Source organism: Xyrauchen texanus, chromosome 49 (genome assembly GCF_025860055.1).
Source record: "Xyrauchen texanus isolate HMW12.3.18 chromosome 49, RBS_HiC_50CHRs, whole genome shotgun sequence".
NCBI classification, from domain to species: domain Eukaryota; kingdom Metazoa; phylum Chordata; class Actinopteri; order Cypriniformes; family Catostomidae; genus Xyrauchen; species Xyrauchen texanus.
The window spans coordinates 9,584,180-9,605,963 of record NC_068324.1 but is presented as its reverse complement, the minus strand read 5'-3'; the positions used below and the strand labels follow the sequence as shown (position 1 = coordinate 9,605,963).

The following is a 21,784-nucleotide window of genomic DNA, read 5'->3' as shown; positions in this document are numbered from 1 at the left end:
CGTTTGATTTCTCTCCCTATTTTAGTCTCCTCGTGTTTGCTGTCCAGTAAGCCTGTTCATCTTGTTTCCAGTCTTATGTGTATTCCAGTTGGTCTAGTCAGTTGGTCCTGTTTTTTTTTTTTTTTATTCATCCCAATTCATCCCTACCCAGTCTGGTCGTTCCTGTTCCCTGCTGATTTCTGCCCAAGCCCTGTTTGACCTTTCCCCGCTACGGGGTTATGTTTGTTTTCCACCTTGTGGGAGTTTTGGATGAGTTTATTCCCTATATTTTGTATTTAATAAATTCCCTTTTATTTCTTCAACCCTGAGCCTCAGTCATGTCTCTGTATTATCTGAAACTTACCCTCATGTTATTCCAAACCAATTTGACTTTCTGCCATGCATTTAGATTTAAGAGCTACATTAGAAGATACGGTTTTCAGAGAATAGCGAAATAGCTTCGTGTGAGGAAGAGACCGAAATGTATCACATGGCTTTAGCAAACTTGGAATAAAGCACATGGACATCTTTTATGATACTTTTATGGTGATTTTGCCATAAAATTTTGACTTTGTTTCCATTAATTGTAATCAAAAATCCTCCTTTTGCAAAGAAAATAATATCACATTCTAAATCCAGAGGCAAAATCATAAGATGAAAGAGATGTGAGAGATGTGATTGAAGCCATCCATCTCTGGAGATGGGCTGTTTGCTAAAAGCTTGTCAAAGCCCTGTACTGAATATCCATCATAAAGACACAGTTACAGCTACTGAACTCATAACTGCTATGTGGAATTTGTTATTTCCAAAAATGGTGTAAAATAATTATGTAAAAAAACAAAAACACAAACAATAAAAAAAACATAAATAAATAGCATTATATACACTGGGGTTAAAGAATCTGCTCACAAATATGGGATGTTAGTATCATTTCAAATAAACATAGTCATTTGTACAAAAGGTGAGACATAGCTTCCACTGAAGACAAAAGATGCTCTTTGTAACGTTCTCAAATCATGCTGGGATAACAACATAATCATCAGGTTTTGTACACATTTATGGAATCCATGCCAACTTGATGGCATGCTGTCATTGAAGAAAAAGGGGGCATACAATACCAAACACTACAAAACATTTAAAATTTTCACTTAAAGGGATAGTTCCACCCAAAATGAAAATTCTCTAATCATTTACTCACCCACATGCCATCCCAGATGTGTATGATTTTCTTTTTTAGCAGAACACAAATTAAGATTTTGAGGAAAATCTCAGCTCTGAATGTCCTCACAATGCAAGTGAATGGTGGCCAGAAATGTAAAGCTCCAAACATCACATAAAGGCAGCTGTGACAGATCTCTGCTCTCTGTGAGGAGGAAGTGAGGAAGAATCCATGTCTTCAGAAGTGATATGATAGGTGTGGGTTAGACACATCAATAGTCAAGTTACTATAAATTCTCCTCCCTGCCCAGTAGGTGATGATATGCACAAAGAATATGAATTGCCAAAAAACAAAAGAAGAAGAATGTGAAAGTGAAGTGGATTTATAGAAAAAAATGACATAAATATTTATCTGGTTCTCACCTGCACCAATCATATCACTTCTAAAGATATGGATTAAACCACTGGAATCGTATGGTTTACTTTTATACTGCCTTAATATGCTTTTTGGACCTTCAACATTTTGGAACCCATTCACATGCATTGTTAGGACCTACAGAGCTGAGATATTCTTCTAAAAATCTTTGTTTGCATTCAGCAGAAGTTTTACAAATCTGGTATGGCATGAGGGGAGTAAATGATGATGAATTTTCATTTTTGGGTGAACTATTCCTTTAAAATGGTAGTTTGAATAAAAATTTTCTTTTTATTATCAAATCAAGACATTTTTTAGTTGTATAGTATTTTCACAACAGACTTGTGACAACAGACGCATTATGTATCATATTATATTATATTTTCCTATATGTATTATATTGAAAAAGAAAGGAAGCAAGATATAAGCAACATTTTGACTAGTGGTCTCTGTTTTTTTTAATCCCACTGTATGTAAATGTGTTCTAGGGAAGGGCTAAAAGCAACCTCTGGGTATATTGACATAACAATACTGTAGATTTCTAATAACAATCGAAAATGACCATTCTTTAAAACATTTACTTTGGATAAGTTTGTTTAAGGGCTGAAAGCCACCAGGGTAGACAGGGTTACTGAAGAACATTATTACAATGCATTTGTTTAAAGAACAGTAGAAACGTCAATATTAATTTTGGTTATGGCTTTTAGCATCTTCACAAACATGCTCAAACCATGCGGTGTGATCAACCTATACATGCATAATGTGTCAAACACAAACACAAAGGAAGAACAAAAAACCCTTATGTCTCCGGAAACAGCACAAGCGTCTCAGAACAGACATAATCAACTTTCACACTGACAGTTTCTCTAATGAAGCATGGAATCGTTGGAAATGAGAACATGTCAACTGTGAAAATGGTCAGTCTGGGAAGCAAATCAGCTGCTTTAGTCATAGCTGACATCAGCAGATAATTAAAAGGTGCAGGGCTCCACTGGCAGTAATTAGACTGAGAGAAATATGTATTGCAATGTAAAGACCAAGTCTGCTTGTGAAATCCTACAGAATATAACTGTGTGTCTCATTGAGTCAAAAGTTATATAAACATTGCAACAAAGTTTGAAATGTGAAGCGTCTTTGTCCTGGCACTGACCATTTGGAAAGAATCCTGGTGCCAACAAATGTGATTTTCCTTTAAGGTAATTGCATGGAGTTGTGTGTGAAGACAAACAAAATGGATGGTTAAAAAAACAAACTAATTTGGCTTAAAAGGGCTTTGAGTAATGAAATAAATCTCTGTAGGTCTATCATGCTTAAAAGACAGAAGCAGTTCCACATATAGTATTGGCACAAACATCTGGTTGTCCAGGTTGGGAATTTTAACAAGCAGCTAGGATAAGTAATTACAGTGATTGCAAGGCATCATGTTAATATTCCTCCAACAATCTAGCTAGTTCTATAATGGCTTGTTCTAAACTCCTAACCTTAAAAGGTGCACTCACTAATTTTTTCCTTATTAAAAAAGTTGAACTCCTAAAAGGCATAAATTATATTTTTGCAATATATGTACAAAGGTCATGACCTCTCACATGAAAATGAAGCCTCCAATCATATCAGTAACCATATGAAAGCGGTTTTATTCTACATTTAGAGGGTCCGCGCATGGGGGCCGCCTTGTTAGAATCACATGACCAGCCGAATACTGCTCGCTTAATCTCAGTAACCGTCCAGTTATTTGACACTTGCTCTCATTCATTAAAGTAATCATGGCTGACTGTGAATACTAAAATTCTACAATGACATCTGAAACTGAAAACTATTGATTTTAAATTATGCTGGATCCAAGCCACTAGGTGTCACTGTAAGCCCAAGCTGACACAAAGAAATAAAATGAGAGCAACTTTAACTATAAAATGTCAGCAATTAATTCTGCCTTAATTAATCAACCATTAAAAACATAACAAAAAACAACAACTGATATTACGTGGCTCCATACATGTATAGCTTGGCAGTTACGAAATATCCACTGTGTTGTGCTGAAAAAAATCAACTTGTGTGCTACTCCGTACTCGTAACCCAGGCGTTTCCATCTCAAGTGCAACATTTAGCAACATTTGAACTGATTATCTGCCATTTTACTTGTGATTGAAGTGAAAAGAACAGAAGTCGTTGTTTTAGAGCCTCTAGGGTTCATTTAACCAGGACACATACGTACAAAAAACCTCGTAAAAATCATATTGCAAAAATGAAGTTTAACGTGATTCTATGAGACCAGATTGCTTTGTTTTGTAGTTAGTTTCAGACTTCGTTATGCTTTCTATTTCTGAGTTTTGTAAATGTTTGCAGATCTGCCTTTGACTTACATTGATAGAATGTTCCGCATGAAAACTTAAACTTACAGGTGAAACTCGAAAAATTAGAATATCGTGCAAAAGTTCATTAATTTCAGTAATTCAACTTAAAAGGTGAAACTAATATATTATATAGACTCATTACAAGCAAAGTAAGATATTTCAAGCCTTTATTTGATATAATTTTGATGATTATGACTTACAGCTTATGAAAACCCCAAATTCAGAATCTCAGAAAATTAGAATATTACATGAAATCAATAAAAAAAAGGATTTTAAATACAGAAATGTCGGCCCTCTGAAAAGTATAATCATGCATATGTACTCAGTACTTGGTTTGGGCCCCTTTTGCATTAATTACTGCCTCAATGCGGCGTGGCATGGATGCTATCAGCCTGTGGCACTGCTGAGGTGTTATGGAAGACCAAGATGCTTCAATAGCGGCCTTCAGCTCTTCTGCATTGTTTGGTCTCATGCCTCTCATCTTTCTCATGGCAATGCCCCATAGATTCTCTATGGGGTTCAGGTCAGGCGAGTTTGCTGGCCAATCAAGCACAGTAATACCATGGTCATTGAACCAGGTTTTGGTACTTTTGGCAGTGTGGGCAGGTGCCAAGTCCTGCTGGAAAATGAAGTCAGCATCTCCATAAAGCTTGTCTGCTGAAGGAAGCATGAAGTGCTCTAAAATGTCCCGGTAGACGGCTGCGTTGACTCTGGACTTAATAAAGCACAGTGGACCAACACCAGCCGATGACATGGCTCCCCAAACCAACACAGACTGTGGAAACTTCACACTGGACTTCAAGCATCTTGGATTGTGTGCCTCTCCATTCTTCCTCCAGACTCTGGGACCTTGGTTTCCAAATTAGATGCAAAATTTGCTCTCATCAGAAAAGAGGACTTTGGACCACTGAGCAACAGACCAGTTCTTTTTTTCTTTAGCCCAGGTAAGACGTTTGACATTTGAAGCCCATGTCCAGGACCCGTCTGTGTGTGGTGGCTCTTGATGCAGTAACTCCAGCCTCAGTCCACTCCTTGTGAAGCTCCCCACACATTTGAATGGCCTTTTCCTGACAATCCTCTCCAGGCTACGGTCATCCCTGCTGCTTGTGCACCTTTTTCTTCCACACTTTTCCCTTCCACTTAACTTTCTATTAATGTGCTTTGATACAGCACTTTGAGAACATCCAACTTCTTTTGCAATTACCTTTTGAGGCTTTCCCTCCTTGTGGAGGGTGTCAATGATGGTTTTCTGCACAACTGTCAGGTCAGCAGTCTTCCCCATGATTGTGAATTCAACTGAACCAGACTGAGAGACCATTTAAAGGCTCAGGAACAATATTCTAATTTTCTGAGATTCTGAATTTGGGGTTTTCATAAGCTGTAAGTCATAATCATCAAAATTATATCAAATAAAGGTTTGAAATATCTTACTTTGCTTGTAATGAGTCTATATAATATATTAGTTTCACCTTTTAAGTTGAATTACTGAAATTAATTAACTTTTGCACGATATTCTAATTTTTCGAGTTTCACCTGTATATCTCTTTTCTTTGCATATTTTTATAGCAACCTTTACACTGCGCAGTGACTGTGTTGATTCTTCCATGCAGCCAGCTGAAAACAAGACGTGCTGAGTGTCATGACAACGGCAAAGCAGCTCTCATAAGGCATTTCATTTAAATGCAAATCTAGTCTAAATATTCAAACTGAATGATAGGTTACAGGAATATTAGAAGAAGCTCCCTTTAACAATTATATATTTTAACTGCATGATCAGCTTAAATGTGGACTTGGCATTATGTTTGAGTTCTCTAAAAAAATTTAAATGCATGAAATTTCAGTTAAATTCAGTGGCAGACAAACAAAGGAATGTCAGACTGGAGTGTTCATATGTAAATGCTGACATCGTCATTAACCACATGAATATTTCAGAGCAATGCCATCATAATTATTTAAACCTAAAGTCTCTGATGTAAATTCAATTTACACTAATAGCAGTATTAACAGTGTATTAAAGCTCTCCTTTGTTGTCAGTCATTTAAACAGTACATAGCTGTGAATCAAAGACTCATGGTAATGCCATTTTTTTTAATGCAGCTCTCCTCTTGAGGGTGAACAGATGGGCTTTGCAATGATGCTTCAAATGTTTTGAGAGGATGAGATGGACTTGTTTTCTATCTATCTATCTATCTATCTATCTATCTCCCTCCCTCCCTCTCTCTCTCTCTCTCTCTCTCTCTCTCTCTCTGTAGCCTTTAATAATAACTGCAGGACTGCGAGTCCCCAACCACTCAAGCATTTATGCTCAAAAGAGTATGTTTCATTAAAATATATTAAAGAGTGCATAATAAAAGTTAATATTAATTCACATATAAATAAATAAATGAAAAACGTTCATAGTAAACTCTTAAATATGTATATATTGTGTGTAATTTAAAACATACTTCCCTATCAGAAAATTTAAATTCTTACCTGCTCATCTGAAATGCATGCCTGGCTGCTGTCCTCACCCTGTCTCTCACTGCGATATCCAAAGCGAGAAAAAAAACAACAACTATCATTTCTTTAATATCCCCATTAAACACATGACCTGTTTTACACATCCTATACTCTACACTGTATACTCTATACACACACTGGTGGCCAAAATTTGGAAAAATTTACAGATTTTGTTGTTTTGGAAAGAAATTGGTACTTTTATTCACCAAAGTGGCATTCTACTGATCACAATTTAGAGTCAGGACATTAATAACATGAAACATCTTGAACTACTTCAAAGAGTTCTCATCAAAAAATCCTCCACATGCAGCAATGAAAGCTTTGCAGATCCTTGGCATCCTAGCTGTTAGTTTGTCCAGATACTCCAGTGACATTTCACCCCACACTTCCTGTAGCACTTGCTATAGATGTGGCTGTCTTGTCGGGCACTTCTCACGCATCTTACAGTCTAGCTGATCCCACAAAAGCTCAATGGAGTTAAGATCCATAACACACTTTTCCACTTATCTGTTGTCCAATGTCTGTGTTTCTTTGCCCACTCTCACATTTTTTGTTTTTCTGTTTCAAAAGTGTCTTTTTCTTTAGAATTCTTCCCATAAGGCCTGCACCCTGAGTCTTCTCTTTACTGTTGTACATGAAACTAGTGTTGAGCGGGTAGAATTCAATTAAGTTGTCAGTTGAGGACATGCGAGGCATCTATTTCTCAAACTAGAGACTCTGGTGTACTTATCCTCTTGTTTAGTTGTACATCTGATCTTTCACATCTCTTTCTGTCCTTGTTTGAGCCAGTTGTTCTTTGTCTTTGAAGAAAGTAGTGTACACCTTTGTATGAAATCTTCAGGTTTTTCTTGGGCAATTTCAAACATTGTATAGCCTTCATTCCTCAAAACAATGATTGACTGATGAGTTTCTGGAGAAAGCAGTTTCTTTATTGCCATTTTTGACCTAATATTGACCTTAAGACATGCCAGTCTATTGCATATTGCGACAACTCAAAAACAAAGACAATGTTAAGCTTCATTTAACGAACCAAATATCTGTGATTTTCTAGTACCAAATAATCAATTTAGCATGATTACTCAAGGATAAGGTGTTGGAGTGATGGCTGCTGGAATTGGGGTCTGTCTAGATTGGATCAAAAATTACTTTTTTTAAACAGTGATGTTGTTGTTTTTCACATCAGTAATGTCATGACTATACTTTGTGATCAGTTGAATGCCACTTTGGTGAATTAAAGTACCAATTTCCTTCCAAAAAAGCTAAATCTGTACATTAATCCAAACTTTTGGCCACCAGTGTACTATAGAGCTAAATTAAAACATGGCACATCTTCTGTACATTTATTTTAAAGCCAGAGGACACCCCCAGCTGAGTCTGGTTCCTCTTAATAAGGATTTGATTCCTCTTAAAAATCCACTAACCACATCTTTTTTATTTGTTTTGCTTACCACACTAGACTTTGAATTGCTCACTTGGGGCATCTAGGCATGATTTTGTGTTAAACTGTTCACTGGTGACTTTGAAATGCTGGTGAATTAAACATTGGCCACTACAGTGTTCCTATAAGAGAAGTCAAAGGCATGCAGGTGTTATTGAGGTTTTTATTGATTGCTTGATAAGTAGTGGACATATGCAAGGTTTCTGAAAACATTAAATTAAAATAACCAGCAACTAAATATCACAGCATGCTCAGATTCACAATCAGATATCAAAATAAGCTTAATTAACATTATTACAAAGATTTAAAGCATTAATATTATCAAACAATATTATGGATCTTGTTATTTTACTTAACATTGTACATAAAAACCTTAAGCAAAATTCAATAGCGTTAATCAAGTGCAAATGTGCGCCCATATGTGAACCGGAAGCCAGCTGGTATGATAGCTGTATGGTATATGTAAACCTCAGTCCCCTGGCATCAAGAGGTGCACTAGCAACTGACACTAGAGCCTGTAGCCTTTAGCCTCCTTGTTAGCACATCCGCCTCCCAGGCCAGAGACCCTAGTTCGAAACCCGCTCGGAGCAGGTTGAGCAGGATCTTTTATACATGCTGCTATGCCTATTCACCAACTAATCCGTGTACAAAGCAATGCATATTGTGTACTGCTCTGAACACTCACAGTCGTTTCAAAATACTAATAATTCTACCAAACAAATTTGAATTAATTCTACAAATCTTTCCATTGATCATCTTTAAGGACAATTGATAGACCCGTTTCTGCAATAATTGCACATTAGACTACAGAAGGAAAACACTATGCTTACTCTTCTAAAACTTGGCTTTGGTCCTCTGTTGAACACAACCTTTCTATTGACAAGTGGCATAAAATAAAGCATGAACCAGCCCGCTTATGCTTGGCAAATTACTGAATACAGGCACAGAGGGTTCAAGGCCACAAAAAGGCCTTTGAAAAACCAACCGGAGCATTTTCTCACTGTCATTCTAGTAATACACTCACGCTTTCCAAACTGGTATAAAAAAATAAATAAAAGATCAGTTCCCATGGCAACATAGCACAGCAGGCTCCTATTGACTAGCAGGAGCATCACTGTAGGGGAATTGAGGAGAGATGCCTCATGCTCAGCAAGTCACAAGTGTGTCTGGCCAGTCGCCATAGCCCCAGCTCAAAGCCAAAAAGGACAATAGTGGTTTTATGAATGAGAAGGCAGAAGCTCCTTACCTCTGTGTATTAAGCCTGTGTTCCAGACCACATTTGTCTATATGTCAACATGTAACTAATCAGATATAATTCTAGCTTTAGAAGATGTGTTTATGTAATCTGCCTTTTTGATATTAGCATTTGAAATGCTTTGACAGGGACACTATGTCTAGGGTTGGTTTACAGTTCACAAAATCAAAGCTGGACTTGTTTGTGCAAATTAAAGCATTAGTTAGTTTAAATGCTCTTCTGGTCCTAGGGCAAGAGCCATTGTTCTATTACTGGCCTTTTCATGGCTGAAGATCCCAAAGGTTCGGTGTCATATTGATGCACCTCTAGAACAGCCTACAGATCAATATCATGTAGGAATGTAGCAGCAATTGTTTAGGTCAAAGGGCAGGACTATAAGAACCTGCAGCCTAGCTTTACACATGGACTTACCTAACCAACTGAGCTACTGTCATTGAAATAAGAGTGGAAAATCATATAAAATCTGAATAATAAAAGAGTCATTGGCAAATAAGATTCTCTGAGGTGATCAAAATGAGAAAACTTCTTTAGAAATCTAGTTTAAAACACACGTCATGTTTGAAGAATTGCAATTCTAGTGTCAAGTTCGGTTTCGTACATTTCTGAAAAACATTTATAGCATTTTCTAAAATACTGATAATAGTAATTTAAATATTAACTTGTCATTTTGTGTAACCATTAAGTAAAAAGTATTTGTAACAAGGTTGAAATGGGAAAGGAGGTGGGGGGAACCGGCTGAACAATAAAAGTAATATTTTAATAAGAACTTAAAGACCACACACACGGCAGCTGAATGTGGCTCTCTCTCTCTCTCTCTCTCTCTGGAACTGCTGTGTCCCGCTGCACTTATCCCTCTCCTCGGCTGATTAGCCCAATTGGGGTCTGGGTCACAGCCCGGCCGCGCCCTCCTCCTCGTCACACTCCTTCCGCATTTGCCTCAGACCCTCCGCGTCATTCCTCCAGGCAGCCGGCAGCAACTCCTCCGTCCCCCGGCGGATGGCCATGGCTGCTCATTTGGGTGAATGGCAGTGGCGAGGTCTCCACGTCATGGGAAAGGAGGAGGCGGGAACCGGCTGAACAATCAAAGTAATATTTCAATAGGAACTTAAACAAAAAGACACAAAAACAGAAACGCACACATGGCAGCTGCATGTGGCTCTCTCTCTCTCTCCGCTGCACTTATCCCTCTCCTTGGCAGATTAGCCCAATTAGGGGCTCGGCATGCGTAGTCACGCCCCGGCCCCGCCGCGCCCTTCACCTCATCACAGTATTAAAATATTTTCTTTTAAATACAAAACTTTTTCTTTCTTCAAGGTAAAAAGAATGTCAATGCTTTATCTTGGGGTTATTCCAAATGACCAGGGGCGGAGCCAGGAGTTTTTCAAAATGGTGGCCAGGCAGGGGCAAGCGATCAGTCTGTGGTGGCACAGAAATGTTCGGGCAGCATTTTTATATCGTCGGACTGTAGGGTGGAGGGTATGTGGATACAATGACACCCGGGACGGAGAGGTTTGGCGACCTTGGTGTGCGCACATGTTAAGTTTGTACATTTGTACAAAGATAATTTCACCTCTAAAAATGACAAAAAAAATTACTAAAACAGCAAATTGCGGTGGGGTGGCCAATGGGGAGGCCAGGCTTCGGTCCATTTTGGCCACGGCCACCCCTGGCTCCGCCACTGCAAATGACCTGCACAAAATGTGACTTTTCATAATAAATTCACACACAATTTTGAGGTCTACATTTTACATCTCGGTTTTATTTTCCCTTCACAAAATGGCAAAAAATATCAAAATGATTTTGAAAAAAATGTTCATCAAAGTAGATGTGTAATCAAGTAATTGTTTTGTGTGAACTGCACTTTTTGAATGTTGTTTGTTTTTATTCTGGTTTCTGCTATAGCTCAGCAAACAATGATTAGTTATTGTACCTTCTGGGAATAGTTCCAGGCAGGAATGTTAAATAATGGTTCCCCGAAATAGCCAAAAAGTATATTTACATTGAGGGAACGGCTGTGTGTTTAGCATTTTTTTAAGAGGCTTGTGTTTAAACCTCTATAATACCTGCACATCTGAGTTTTCAATGTCTACAACTCACAGCAGGAAGAAGGAATTTGGTTATCTGTCCAAATTACTCTTCCTGTAGCTTGTCCTTGCTTTCAACACCAACAACAATACGAGCAACACACTATAATCACAGGTTCCACCAAAGCCTAAATGCATATTCGTGGACATATCTCGGTTATGATCGGTTATATCTCCATACTTCTGCAATCATGCGCTTGGTTCGCGAGGGCGCAAAATCGCCAAGAACTGAAAATGGATAAAAATGGCTGAGGACCGAACACAGAGCGCCCAGCACTGCAGCACTTCATGCCCTCAGACGTCACATGCTGTTTATACACAAGTGCTTTATACAAGTGATGTAGGGCTACCTGCATTGTTGTTTTGGTCTGAATAGGTTGTGTTTGTGTGTCTTTCTCGTGCGTTTTAAGCGCAAATATGGTGTCGCTTAGCCACAAAACACATACCAAATCTCACGGCAACAAACACGCATGAAAGAGTAAAATAGACCATATTGTTTGTATTTTTTTCTATGTCATTGTTTTCCAAGAACGTATTCATGAGAGAGGCTGTACCTATTCAGCATTGCGTTTAAATACCCGCCAAATTAAAGTTAAAGGAATCTTCAAAGCCAATTGCAGTTCATTCGAAATTATTCACATTTTAAAATGAAAAGAACGTTTTTGAAAGGACAAAGTGGATTCCATAATGGAACCCGAGCACTCAAACAGGTTGTCAACAAAATATGCCCACAATATCTCACCATTTATGGCCAATATGGACGGTACCAGGAGCAGCGTAATTCCAACAGATATCAGACATTTGGTCCACACTCTGACTCCGTCCAGGTCAACACGTTTTCGGCCAGCGTTATGCGACCACGATAAGCCTATCCATTCCGACATGGCTTGGGTTCCAGCGTTGCCATTCCCGTTACTGGAGCCCAAAATGTAGAAACCGTTACGCGCATTTCTTGGGGCCATCTGGCTAGATATAAATTCAGCAATAGGCCGAAAGGTCCCGAAAAAGACATTTGATCTATCCTTTCCAGTTCCTTGGACTGAGGTCTTCTCTCCACTGTTTTAGGTCAGCCGACGTGGCAGCATCGAAACTTTAAAAGGCGATGCGTCTGCAAACCGTCAAACAGCAGCGACCACCACATCAATCACGCGAGCGTTATTGTAACAGGTTATCGCATTTTACCAGCAGCAGATTCTGTATTGGAATATCAAACGACGCTATCTTATAATCGTCCAATTATATCAATAATTTTGCGACGGAAAGTCGTCTCCTTTTGATTGGAAAATATCACGTATCCGGTGCGCGAGCGCGGGTATGCATGCACACTGGTGATGAGGCGCGTTATAATGAGAACGAGGAAGACGACCTCTACTGGGTTTAGATGATGATGACTGGTATCGGTGTATAAATGAATGGAAATGTGCTTCTGTCCAGAAACATCTTGCATTATTATTCTGCAATACTGATGTTGACTCTTTTAACAGCTTCTGTAAACTGCCGTTTTAAATTCCTCACGCAGCTTTCAGCAAATATATTCCCTATGCAAGCACATTCATAAAATTAGGCTATGGAATAGATGGAAAATCTCTGCATTCACTGGATTCAGTGACCTGGATTTCTGGAGGGTCCAACAGTAATCAAGTATAATTGTATGCATATAATTCAATGTTGTGTTTAACCCTTGTGCGAACTTCTGGACATCTTTGTCTTTTTCGATCAGTGCTAATGCCAACCAACAGCATAGATTTTGCAAAAGGTGTGTATTTTTGAGGGGATTTTGCTATCTCAGTTCCTGAAATACATCTACAATACACTGTGTACACAAAATAGTTACACTCAGGAACTTCGGGACAAAAATTTCCCAATTGAAACCCATTAAAACTGCAAAATTGTATCCCAGTGCCATTAAAGCATAAAATCATTAATTTTATATTATGCTTTCATTCCGGAGCCCTGGCTACAAAATTGTAATTTTTATATTTCCACCAGATGGCGTCATCTTTCTCAAAATGAACATGCTTTTTTATTTTCTGTTTGTTGTATTATAGAGCAATGCAGGCCAGTTGAATAAATTATGCAGCTACATTTTTGGGGGTGTGCTGTTATGGATGTCAGACTGTGTGAAAAACAACTGGCATTATATAAACAAACTGGCATTTAAAGTGTTAAAATCCTAATATTTGGTATTTATGATCAGGACTGATGTTGGTTAAAAAAGTTAACCAATTAAAATTTGAAAATAATATTAATATATAATATTATGGCAGTTTTGGGACATGGACATTTTTGTCCTAGAAGGAACACAGAGTAATGTTTTTAGTTTTTTTTATTAATGCAAAATGGTTGAAATGCTCCTTACAAATGTTCAAACCAAACTAGTTCTCTTTATATCAGTTTAATAAATAAATATGTGTGTGTGTGTGTGTGTGTGTGTGTGTATATATATATATATATATATATATATATATATATATATATATATATATATATATATATATATATACACATATATATATGAGCAGATTTTCCGTCGCAAAATTATGGATTTTAGCAGAATAAATATTATTGTATGCTTAGACTGTAGTAAGTGATTATTACATAAGACCAGGAGACGTCAGTGTCATTTTGAGTCCATCCGCAAGATGGCGCCATTTCTTCGATTTATTAAATGAAAAACCAGTCAAGCTGGAATACTCCATATCCTTTATGTGTAAATAAAATAAATCAATATCCAGTCAAGATAGAAAATGCCATGCCCTTTACGTGGTCAAATACATTGAAAAGATTTCCTTAATATATCAAAATAAAGCACTGAGACCAAATGTGTGCCCGCAGCAATATATATATTTTAATTCAAAGTGAATTTTGACAATACACCATTTCTTTAATTTGACACTCACCAATAGTCACCAGGAAAACCCGCTTTTTGTGACAAAGTACATAAGGCTTGGTCACATATAAATCGCTGAGAACTAGAGAAATACGACTGCAAACTGTAAGAGACATTACATATACATATATATATATATATATATATATATATAAGTTTCCCAGTCCTTATATAGTGAATATTGCACAGTGCAGTGGCAACATAGCAAACTAATGTAGCATAGAAAACAAAAGCAAACAGAAATCAAAAAGCCACAAAAATCTACAAATAAGAAAACGGTAACAGTTTCGATTTAGTAAATCAAGTCTGCTTGCTCTTAAGTCTAAATATTATTAAATAACTTGCAGTAAGATTGAACTTTTACTCAAATATTATCTGCAGAAGAGTTAAAAATAGAGCAATCCAACCCAAATCTTACGGCAAGTGTTACACAGTAGCACATATGACTAATACAAGGACCCTGAATGAACTGTACAAGAACCTCTAAAAGAAAAACAATGTGTGAAATCAAAGAAAACAAAACAATCAAAGCACAACCTAAAATTGTTTGGTTTGGGAGAAATTTCTTCTAAATCTTTAGCTTTGTGTGTAGATCCCTCATGCAGCCGGCTGTCCTTAGCACTTTGGCTAAGGTTCAATCTTATTTAGGTTGGTAGACCTTTTTACAATGCAGGTCACATTTCTGAAATGTCTACTAGCAACAAATTAATGCATTAAATTCATACAATTGTCTATGTGCACGAGTAGAAATTTTAGTACTCATCTCTAGTGCTACATGCTATATATTAAAGATCCACTGTTCTGAAACAATAAAGCAAGACAACTTGTGGAACCAAAACACATTTTGGACTGCATCTCCAAATAAATGGAGTAAAGCAATGCACTTGGATAATGTTACGTCCTGTTAAACAAAGGGCATGGTTCATTTATTCTATTTTACAAATGTTTCAACATGGTGGTGAAACATGAGTTGACGTTTACATTCACAGTGTATTTATGTCAAGCTTCCCGAATACAAGAAAACTGTGTCTTGGATGTTTAATCAGCATAATAATAATCCCTGATATCACTTCATAATAGTATTTTTTTTTTTGTTGTTGTTGGTGGTCTTAAAAATTAACTAATTCAGATGTGTTCCAAGAACAAACACACAAGCCAGACCCAACAAGTGACTGGATTTTTCATCACAATTTAGAGAAACAAACATCCATTTCCAGCGACACCTTTAAAGGTGATTACTGCATTGCTTGCTTGGTGTATCACTAACAAGTTATGTTGGTAATCATGTTAAATCAACACTATATTGAGGTCCATCAAGACATCTACCATGGATTAAGATCTACTTTTAATCAACTTGCTGTACAGCATTTCAGTTATGTTTGAGAAATACTGCAATTACGCTTTCATTCCTCAGTCACACTGTTCACTCGTTCAATCAGACCGAGGGAACATGAAAGTGAGGAAGAGGCTGGCAGGCAGTGTTTGTAAAATGAATATAAAGGTCTTAAGCACAATTCAAAGGCACTAATGCAGTGTTGCTCACTTTGAAGAACAGGGAATAATCACCCACAGCAAGATGTTTAAGCAAAAACAGGAGGTCGCATAACTCCTAGTTTTCTGAGCTAAGAAACAGTCCTCCTTACATGGGAGTTCATTGGTAATCAAAAGAACAAAAACATGTGCATTTATTTTTTTTTTCATTCCAAACTCAGTAATATACCTGATACATCTTTGATGAAACGAGTAACTGATCATTAGGTGGAAGACCCCCCAAAAAAAAAAAAACTTGATTACCAAATCTGAGCACTGAAGTTAACAAGATGACGGAAAATATTTTTGTCCAAACCTAAAATGTTGGCGAGCTTATAAACAGTATCAACAAGTGCTAAAAGCATTATTGAGATTAATATTCTGAACTGATGAGATAAGAGGGTCGTAGAATACAAAATTAATATTGATACTTAAAAAAGTACATTAAATCTATCCTGCAAGCTATGCTTTTAACAAAATGCAAATATATGTAATAAGATTGATTTATACCAATATGCATCTAATACGTAAAGATTAGCCCCAAGATAACAACAGATAAAAAACACTGATGCAAACAAAACGGAAAATAACACAAGCCCCACACACACACAAAAAACTAAATCTCCATTACTTGCAATACAGTAGTTACAATGACACTTCAAAGAAAGAAAGCAAAACAGAGAGAGGCATTAAAATGCTTCTGATGCCAGTCAGTACGGTAAAACCAAAAACAAATCCTCACTTCTATTTCAAGGTAATTAGACATATATATATAATTTATATATATATATAAAATAAGAAGGCTAAGAACAAAGTTAATAGTCTAATTTCACAGCTATTATGAAGTGGCAATCAGTATATAGCAGCTTATCTACGATACATTCAATAATAAATGAAACAAAGTCATAACTTGCCCAAAAAAAGCTAAACATCAACCTCAAATTTCTACAGATTTTTGTTAAATATGGCCTCAAATACAATATGTTTGAGGTCTACGCTAAAACAGTAGTTACTCTGCTTAAGAAATGAATTACTGTCTTTGGTGTAGCAAAAGCATAGTTATATGACAGCAAAGGAAAACACACATAATGAAAAAATCATATCTAATAAAAATTGATAAAAATAAAATAAAAACTAATCACACAGAAAAAAAAGCTATTTGTCCCTGACGGAATGTATGTAATAAAAACAGCCAGCGTCAACAAAAAAAAAATGCCTTAATTAAATGGTGAGAAAAGAGAGCATACTAAACAAAAATCTTATCTTGTCACATGCATCTATGAAGAAAATTGCACACGATCAACTCTCATCTTATAAAGCACTGAATACTCCAGCAATGATAGACTTACAGTTGGATACTCAATACTAAAATTTCTGCACAAAGCAAACATGAAACCATAGAACATCATCAGAGCTATCTACAGGATACAATTCCAACACCAATAACACTTCTAACTCTAAAATAAATGTAGAATTGATGAAAATAAAATAAAAACAGAGTACACCCCAAATCTATGGATTGTATTGCAGTTTCATTAAACAGTGTAAATACTATTAGAGTAGAAACAGAATATCAAATATGAAAGTACTTTTTCTGTACATAGTTCATTTGAATACGCCTCTGCTACAGCGAAGCGAGTTATCCGTAACAAGTCTAAATCTGCTACCTCTCAAACACATGCTCAGGGCATCCCAAAAACATCCACCTGTAAATAACACATGTAAAGGACTTTTCTGATTCTGAATATCATAATGACCAAATCAACTAGGGCATTGAACGAAAACCGACTATCCATTGCAATATTTCGCTCCGTTATCTGTACAAAAGTTCAAACCTGTAGAAAGAACATTTCATGAGCCATATCTTACATGGAAACATGCACTCAACGGACGTAAAATCACAAAGACAGAACTGAAGACAGAGAAAATGTTAATAGCCAATCAAGTGTCAATTTATTTTAAGTGAGATTTTAAAACATGAAAACCCTTTGGGGCTAAGTCCTTGTTTAGACCGAGCAGGTTTGGTTCAACATCTTTGAATCGTCTTACGCCTAAGCCCCTCTCCAAAAAGAATTCCTATGTCACAACCCAAAGAGATAAATAAAGTTACGGTGATGTGATCATTCTTTTACAATACTAACGTAGAGACTATGCAAGCCAACTAATGCACCAAGCACAAATCAATCTATGAAACAGCCCTAATGTAAAAATCACAAAGAACGATTTAAAGTTTCAAGTGCTGCAGTCCAGTACACACATGACTGCAAGTGGGATTGGGGTAACCTTGCAACAACATGGATTTTAAGGCACTGTTTGTTGAACCAAGGATTCAATGCAGCAAGTTGTACAACACATACACAGAGGGAGAAGAGCAACAGTTTTCAGCCCTTCCCTCATTGAAGTTTGCCCATGCAGAAACATGCAGCGTGACTTTTTCAACACCGGTTTAACAGATGTAACACTGAAGAGTACGGGTTACAATGAAAATATGGACAGGTATGACCGGGTCGCCACAAGGGGGATACTTTCACTTTCTCTCTCTCTCTCTCCCTTTCACACACACATGTGGCTTTACCACTGTAGACAGCGATGGCTTAACAAGAGTCACTGTGTCTAATACGCACTTCAAAAAGCGATATCAAAAAATAGCATAGGGGAAGGGGGGTGGGGTTAAGATCTGCTGAGTTTCTCTCGGTACAGGAGATCTAATGACTAGGGTTTTACTTTGTATCAAATGTGCAAAAACACATTAAAAAATTTGCTTTTATTTTTAATCCACTCATTCACTCACTCACTCATTCATCCTTTCATTTTAATCATCATGATATCTATAAAGCTCGATTTCAATTGCATTATCATCACTGCTGTCAAACTTCATAAGAAAAAGAAAAGGAAACCCTATGGGGGCTTGAAAGTTTGCGGCTTGCGTTTAAGTGCTGTTTCAGCAGCGTTGCCGCAGGCTCCAGCTCAGATGTAGGGGTACTGGCTGAGTTTGCTGGGGCTGAGGGGGAAGCCTGCGTAGGCGGGCGATGCCACATAGGAGTGCGGGGGAAAGAGGGCTTTGAACTGGCCCTGCGGGAGCAGGGTGGGGGAGGGGAGCAGCCTGTGGTTGATACCTACGCTGATGCCCTGGTGGTGCACCAGACTGTAGGCAGGCTGCAAGACGGGCCGTTGGGCCGGTGGTGGGCACGGCGAAGGCAAGAGGTGGGCCACGGGCACGGAAGGTGGATAGGAGAGGAGGGCGGGAGGTGGCGGGTTGGCGGCCGAGTGTGTGGGGCTGCCGTGGGGAAGCGGGAAGGCGGGGCCGTGCACCATTGGCGGGATGAAGGCATGCGGCCGGCGCGGCTGCCGGTAGTTGCCGTTCCACTCCTTGTGGCAGGAGCCGTAATGCTGGATCTGAGTGGGACGAACAAAACGTACACACACACAAAAAAGAAGTCAAATTAATGTCAGTTTCAATGAAAGGGCTTTCTAAAACGCTAACCCAATGTATTACAATTCTGCAATAAATTCAGCTCAAAATGCTTGACATATAGGCTGCATTCAAACTTTGTATGTAATTTCACCCTCAAGGCTGCTCTTTTATTATGAGTTTAAGTAATTTAAGATTTGAATATCTCCTATTCACTTAGATTGATAGAATGTTTTGCACTCAAAATATAACTAACAGCAATGACGCCATTGTAATATTTGCAGAATGAACAGCGACTGGTTTTCTTCCTTAAATCAATTAGCGTATTGAATGGTGTCTTGGCGACTTTGTATAATTTCTTTTTTGTGATTTTTTTCCCCCCTTTTCTCCCCAATTTGGAATACCCAATTCGCAAAAGTCCTTGTGGTGGCATAGTGACTCGCCTCAATCTGGGTGGCAGTGGACGAATCTCAGTTGCCCCAGTAGAACATAGGCAAAACATTATAAAATTTGGTAAAAAGGAAACATGTACAAATTCTTTTTTTTTTTATCATATCGCAGCTCAAATTGCAATTGCAATATTTTTCAAAATAATCGCAATATTTTTGTCCAAATCGTGCAGCCCTATGTAGAACAAAAGCTTAAAATCTAAGCCCACCAAAAACTAATACTATTCTTTAGCTGTCATGCAAGCACCGGTATTTACTTCATTAAAATATGTGCGGTTATTGGGCATTATTTTGGAAATAGGCTAATTACATAAACTTTTCAAATAGAATCAGCCTACAGTTTCATTATGTGTCAGCACTCTGATGCATTGAGTACAGGCAAAATAAAATACTATATATCAGAAACAGACTATTTTATTTGTAAGGTACCTTGAAGCTAGAGAAAATTTTTATAATAGTTATCATTTAACATAGTATTATTGAAAATGAGTTCAATAAAGACAGACCTGGCCAAAGCCTGGCTGCTGTGGCTGGAATAAAGAGCTCATTTTCTGCTGGCGGGGCAGCGTGGGCGTGGAATGATGGCTCAGTCGTCCTGGGCCGCAGCGACCTCTGGACTGGCAGAAGGATTCGAAGACTGTATATGTGTAAGAAAAAGAGAAAGTGGGGAAACAGACACCGCAAAAAATAAGTGATCAAAATACAAATGAAAAATGGTCTGGAGAAAGTAAGATCAAAATATTGAAATATTTGCAGTTTGGCACAAGAACTGCAGCTTGTAACAAAAGTGTGATAGATCGGATTTGTTCACTGGCATTCCACTAAAAACTAAATAATTTGAACTTCAAAACTTACAAGTATGAATTGCAAGGTTGAATAACAAAATAAAAAAAGTTCTACCTACCAACTTATTCCTGGCAAAGTAATTAAAAAACTTAAGTAGCAATGTATCGAAAAATATAAACTCTCGTAAAATTTCCATGGACACCGCAAACAACTAAATTGCCTGGGTAAAGTGCCATGAGAAGTCAATCAAAGAGTTTACACATCCAGCAATATTTCGTTAATAGCATGCGTTGAAGACAAAGCATTGGTTCCATGTAGGAAACAGGACAGATATGCTTTGGTACCAAGGGGAGGCCAGGAAAATATTTTCCCGAAAAAAATTATAATTGGGCACTAAACACGCAAAGTAAAATGAAGACTGGAATGAGGAGATCAGGTACGGGAAAGGAGGACGAAAGGAAAAGTGGGGGTCTCACTCAACACTGGGATGTCGCGCACAAGACACAGGGTTGCAGTGCACGTTATACCCATAATCACCTGCGATAGCCTCTGTGACAACTTCCTGTTTCTCTCCTATGACCTGTAAAGTAGACATTGGCTGAGACCACACACTAAAAAAAGTTGGTTGTTGTGTATTAATGTCCCAATTTGAGATGTAAAAAAGATATTGCTACTATTCTGTATCTGAACCATTTCAGAGAATACTATGTCCTTTTAGAAAAACTAGTCAGTACACCACATGAACAAGCATTTCAAAAAATTCTATTTGAATACAAAAATGTGTCAAAAAAGCTGTGGGGAAAAAGCATGTTTGTTTGACGCATTAACAAAAACAAACCCAGTTAAATAAAATCTATTCATTTAAATGAGATAAAATAATGCTACACGAAAACGCTACATTTATTGTCAATGAATGAAAGACAAAGGAATGTTTTGAGTTGATGGATAGTTAAGGACCTTCTGTTATGATTAGCACAGGATTTTTTTTTACTTGTCCCCCAGTTCACAAAAAAATGTATGAAAAAACAGGGCAAGCGACTGCACTGGAATGAACGTTACAGGCACAAGATTTTTAAACATGAGATGAGTGTGGAAAAAAACACTAACCATGTCTGTGCAAAGTTTTATGCAATCTTTTAACTACTGTCATGACCATGTAAAGCTGGTAAACGTGGTTACTTTCATGACATGTCATTATGGCTGCAACTAACAATTATTTTGATAATCGATGAATGATTATTTCTTTGACTAAATGATTAATCTGATAAAAACAGATTTTTCTATATTTTAATAAAATATGATTTTGTAAAAAACTGAAATTATAAAAGGCCATAAGGATTTGGTTGAATTCAAGACTCTCATAAAACTTGAAGGTTTTAAAAAAGTATTGTCATTGGTTACAAGTTTCTAAACTTTTTTTTTTTTTTCTTCAAAAATATGTGTATGCTTATCCAGTAAAATATTGTTTGCCATAGTATAAATTTACTGGTGAAATCAGACATTACAGTGGCATTATCAGGACTATCAAATGTCAGGAC

The 21,784-nt window shown here is 37.4% G+C and overlaps 2 protein-coding genes across 7 annotated transcripts in view; both read right to left on the bottom strand.

Moving 5' to 3' along the window:
• Positions 1–12,993, bottom strand: part of LOC127640411 (UPF0606 protein KIAA1549L-like) — a 69,726-nt gene extending 56,733 nt beyond the window's left edge. For 2 of the 5 annotated variants that reach the window (XM_052122945.1, XM_052122949.1), the window contains exon 1: positions 11,922–12,991. In XM_052122945.1, coding sequence (XP_051978905.1) covers positions 11,922–12,141 — 220 coding nt within the window. In that variant the 5' untranslated portion in view covers positions 12,142–12,991. Of the gene's footprint in view, positions 1–11,921 lie in introns of all 5 variants that reach the window. The other 3 variants (XM_052122950.1, XM_052122946.1, XM_052122948.1) reach the window with 3 other exon arrangements.
• Positions 12,994–13,768: 775 nt separating this feature from the next.
• LOC127640412 (homeodomain-interacting protein kinase 3-like) overlaps positions 13,769–21,784 on the bottom strand; it is a 54,218-nt gene continuing 46,202 nt past the window's right edge. The window contains exons 15-16 of one of the 2 annotated variants that reach the window (XM_052122953.1): positions 19,967–20,097; positions 13,769–18,995 (exon numbers count right to left, since the gene is read on the bottom strand). In XM_052122953.1, the coding sequence (XP_051978913.1) occupies positions 18,567–18,995; positions 19,967–20,097 (560 nt within the window). In that variant the 3' untranslated portion in view covers positions 13,769–18,566. The remainder of the gene's footprint in view (positions 18,996–19,966; positions 20,098–21,784) is intronic. The other variant, XM_052122952.1, reaches the window with a different exon arrangement.